The sequence below is a fragment of the Vespa crabro genome, chromosome 5 (genome assembly GCF_910589235.1).
Source record: "Vespa crabro chromosome 5, iyVesCrab1.2, whole genome shotgun sequence".
Taxonomy (NCBI): domain Eukaryota; kingdom Metazoa; phylum Arthropoda; class Insecta; order Hymenoptera; family Vespidae; genus Vespa; species Vespa crabro.
Window position 1 is genome coordinate 8,729,616 of NC_060959.1, and position 5,000 is coordinate 8,734,615.

At 26.7% G+C, this 5,000-nt stretch overlaps 1 protein-coding gene across 3 annotated transcripts in view; it reads right to left on the reverse strand.

Moving 5' to 3' along the window:
• Positions 1-5,000, reverse strand: part of LOC124424018 (calcium-binding mitochondrial carrier protein Aralar1) — a 29,008-nt gene that overhangs the window by 18,817 nt on the left and 5,191 nt on the right. Inside the window, exon 1 of one of the 3 annotated variants that reach the window (XM_046962462.1) lies at positions 1,757-1,798. The exons of the other annotated variants lie outside the window; for them this stretch is intronic. Coding sequence (XP_046818418.1) covers positions 1,757-1,783 — 27 coding nt within the window. The 5' untranslated portion in view covers positions 1,784-1,798. Of the gene's footprint in view, positions 1-1,756; positions 1,799-5,000 lie in introns of those variants that run through there. 3 annotated transcript variants of the gene reach the window in all.

Below are 5,000 nucleotides of genomic sequence, written 5' to 3' on the forward strand. Positions count from 1 at the left end.
TACTCGAGATCATATGAAATATTCCATTTTATTGCAATGTGATAGAAAAATATACTTTTGTATTTTTTTATTTTATACACACGCGCGCGCGCGCGCGCACGAACACACAGACACACACAAAAATTGTCGATAAATGAAATTATTTTTCTCTTTTTTGATTTTTGTAGTTTCAAAAAAAAAAAAAAAAAAAAGAACAAAAAAAAAATCCAAGTACAATATAACGATCCTCTTTATGTATTGAAATCATTACAGATCATATCGTACTTTCAAATGAATTCATTATTATCCTCAATGATAATCCCTTTCGAATAAGAAAGAAATCATACGGTATAGTAAAATGTAATAATTTATTCCGTTTGCGTAGAGTTCGAGAGTAAGAAGATAGCTCAAAAATAGAATCGAGGCATTCTAAATTCGAATATATATATATATATATATATATATATATATATATATATATATATATATATATTCTCCAAACAGCCTTTTCGTGAATTCTCGCTTGCTTTTTGATTTTTCGAACATAATTTTGCATTTAAAATTCTAATCAAATATTTTTCTTCTCGTTTGTTTTTTCTTTTTATCTGCTTATTTTTTATTATTTTTTTTTTTTTACTTTTATTTCTTTTTTATTTTTTATTTTATTATTTTTTTTTTCTTTTTAATCAATTGCTATATCCTGTGCGCGTTAACAATAATCACGTGACATTTAAGTGAATCGTATCCAAAGTATTCCGATCATATTACGCGATAATCTTAGCTAATTAAGATATCGTGCGAATCGTTATATGATAACATTAATAAACTCATATCGATTAATAAAATCATATAAGAAATAATCGATAAGTGTTAAAAGAGAATTCAACAGAAATAAGTAAGAAAAGGGTATTGAAAAAAAAAAAAAAATAAATAAAAAGAAAAGAAAAAAAATAATGGCTCATTTCATTAGATCAATTAGATCGTTCGATCGAATTTTCTTTTTGTTTCATTTTATTTTATTTATTTATTTATTTATTTTTTTTTTTCTTAATTCGAAAACAATCTTACACGAACGTTTGCAAAAAATAACAAAGAATAAATAAATAAATAAATAAATAATAAATAAATAAAAATCATTATGGCGACGAATGTCTTATCAATTTTTAATCACTCAGATTTTATTTATTTTCTTTTTGAGAACGATTACCTCCCGACTAAATTAAGTTTGTATATACAGTGCAAAAATAAAAGTGAATTGAGTCTTGAGACGATGTGAATTTTTATTGCGTATCACTTTTCGCAATGAACATTTGATTCGTTCAGCACACAAATAGGAACTCTATTTATATCGACGAATCGTATGTAAATGATGAATCGATAGTTATATATACGTAATAAATACATACATACATAGTTCAGTATATGCAAATAAAAATGTTCGAAAACTAATGTTCTAAAAGAGAAATAGGCAGTGCAACAGGTGCCCTTAAAAATATAGAATAAAGTTATTATCGTATCGACGTTTTTCTATCTCGTTTGTATAGCGATCGATCTGATCTATCGATAAAAATTAATCTCGATCAGAACATATACCCATCCCCTTCACGGCCCCTTTATATACATATATATTTCAATATCGATATGTAATCAAAAATAAAAAAGAAATCAAATTCTAACATTTTTTAGGTACATTCTTTACATTTATAAAAAAATATATGATAATATATTTATAAAAAATATATATATATATATATATATATAGAAGAACTTTGCCAACCTCCAAGTAAATAGCACTGTTCTGCATTCTCTTCTGTTCATATGTTTATCGATTATGTCCTGTATCGATTTAACGAAGAACACTTCTCGACGTACTCGCCATTATATAGATCGACTTTTACGTCGAAGATATTAATCGGCTATATCTAATAATCTTATGTGCGTTGTTAAATGAATGAAGAATAAAAGAAAAACAATGCGAAAAGAGAAAAAGTAGTATAGAATAAATTGAAGAAAATAACAAACAAACAAACAAATAAAAAGACAAGAAAAGAAAAAGAACAATCCCGAGGTACGAGGTATTAAAAAATAGAAAAATTATTTAACGATTTAAGAATTTCGTAAAATTATTGTAAAAAATCAGGTAAACGACCGAGAGTTCACCATTTAAAATCAGTGCTCGGAATGAAGACGCGATCGAGACTGGTGGAGCTCCGGAATTGTACTAGAGAGCTAGGTACATAAGTAAGTGGCACGAGTTAAAGAAGGATGTACGAACCGGGCAAAGAGGTCCCTGACCTGCTTTAACTAACTCCAAATTGTCACGGGAATAAGAGACCCAATAATTCGTCTCTCTACTCTTTCACTCCCCTCCCTTCCTCCCTGTCACCTCCTCTCTCTCTCTCTCTCTTTCTCTATTTTCTCTCTATTTTCCGGTTATAGAGAGAAATCTCGTAATTTCTCATCGTGATTTCGATTAAAAACTTTCGAATCGACAGAACAAATTCTACTGGTTCAATTATTGTACCACCAACACCGTACAAATAAATACATACATGCATATGTATGTACGTACACACGAGATACCTAGTCATACATTTTGATTAGATGTTTATTTGTCCTTCAATTGATCGTGGAACTCGTCGTCTATCTTTGTTTAATATTAAAAATATACGTATACGCAAGTGATTTCATCTAGAGACTCTTTTTTTTTTCTTTTTTTTATGATTTATTATAACGATGTCAGTTGAAATGACTCACGACAGTTCTCTCTCTTTCTCTTTGTTTTCAAGAAAAAGAAGAAAAAAATAATAATAACAAACACACACAAATGCTTACGTATTTTTGTTCGACATTAATATTACGGAGTTATGATTTATTGTGTAAATTTCTTTTTGTTCGTAATATTTTATCATATATAGTGATATCAGCGTCAACGTATAAAATGAGTCATAGAGAATATTATTTAATAATAATAATAATAATAATAATAATAATAATAATAATAATAATAATAATAATAATAATAATAAAGAAAAAAAGGAAAAAGGAAAATGAAAGAATGTTTCTTCGTCGAATATCATTAATGTATTTGCTGTAACATCAATTACATCCCAATGAAATTAATCCAGCAGTCATTTAAAGACGATTTGAATTTTCTCTATACGAAGAACGTCACAGACACCGACATGTAATGGAAATGATGCTAACGATGAGTGTTACTACGAGATAGAGGTATTAAGTCACAGAATGGAGAAAGGCAAGCTAAAACGTAACGCGATATATTTTCGCTCATGCATAACTATTTGCAAAATCTTTATACACACACACACACACACATATATATATATATATATATATATATATATATAAAGTTTGAATAAAACTAAAATAAAAGAAACAAGATATACAATTATGTGTTTTTCGAATATGAAAGACTAACGAAATAACAAGTAAATATAATATCGTAGATATATTATCGAGAATAAGTATAAAAGTCGATCATATTCATGTGACTTTTTTTTTATCGAGCACTGGAAAAAGTAATAATCGTCTTGCGATAACGAGACTCGAGTCGAGATAGAAAAGGATAAAAAAAAAAAAAAAAGAAAAAGAAAAAAGAAAGAAATAAAAAAAATACTAATATCAAATTAAATTTTATAACTAGTAATACCTTCGTATATTAAATTACAACGAATGATATAATTAATTATTATAAAATATATTATTGAATTAAAAGGACGATATTTAAAAGTAATTATCTTTATCGATAACATCAATAAAAATAATATTGCTTAAAGAATAATATAATAATAATAAAAAAAAAAAAAATAATAATAATAATAATAATAATAATAATAATAATAATCATGTTGAAGACATAATAATAGATAATAGAATAATAATAATAATTATTATTATTATTTTGAAGACTATTGTAATAAAGACATAAGATAATCGACAATTAAAAAACAAAAAAAAAAAGAAAAAAAAGAAGAAGAGAAAAAGAAAAAAGAATAAAGAAAAAAAATTGTCCATTGTAATGCACGTGAGTATGTAGATGCATACGTACACATATCGCATTCTTGGCGTTAACATTACCACGATATTACGTCTTTAAAGTCATTATTTTCTTTGAATCGTTGATAACGCAATCGATATGACTGTTATTACAAAATCAAGAACAAGCGATAAGAAACCTCGCCGGAGTCGAATAACGAAAGGAACGTAATTGTGACGGGTATGTTTCTTTGACGATTTCAAAGTGAATAACAAAAAGGGGAAAAGAAAAAGTAACGATTAGGTTTCCCCTGTATAATGCAACGCCTTTCTTACAAACATTGATAAGCATTTGGAAACTGGAGTACAATATTGAAAAAGTTTCTTTCTTTCGCGTACATAAGAAAATACATAATCAATGTTAAAAAAGGAAGTTCATTGTTTCTAATCAATCTTCGACGATCGATCACGTTTTACGTGCGTAAAAAAAAAAAAAAAAAAAAAAATATATATACGACAAAACGTCAATGAATATTAAAGATAGATACAAGTTGAAAAAAAAAAAAAAAAAAGAAATGATAAAATAACAAAATATGAAATAAATTAACTATATTTCCCAACTAATACATCTTCTTTTTTTATTATCTTCTGACAAATATTTCCTCTCGTAGACGTTCGATAATAATTATGTTAAAATCCTTGAAGAAGTAATACAGAACGGCAAGGCGAATTGCATTTCGATGTGTTATATGCGTATACGTTTACAAATTATAATATACTTTCGAAGAACTCAATTATCTGCGGCTTTGAAAAAAAAAAAAAAAAAAAAAAGCAAAGAAAAAAAAAGGGAAAAAAGGGGGTGGAAAAAAGAAAAGAAAAAACAGACAGAAAAGAGAGGAAAGACAAAAAAAAAGGATAAACGAAAGAAAAAAGGAAAGAACGAATTATTAACAAATACGAACAGTAACGTGATCGTTATTGTTTATTCTGTAAATTAAAATGATAGAGAAGAAACATATTGCATC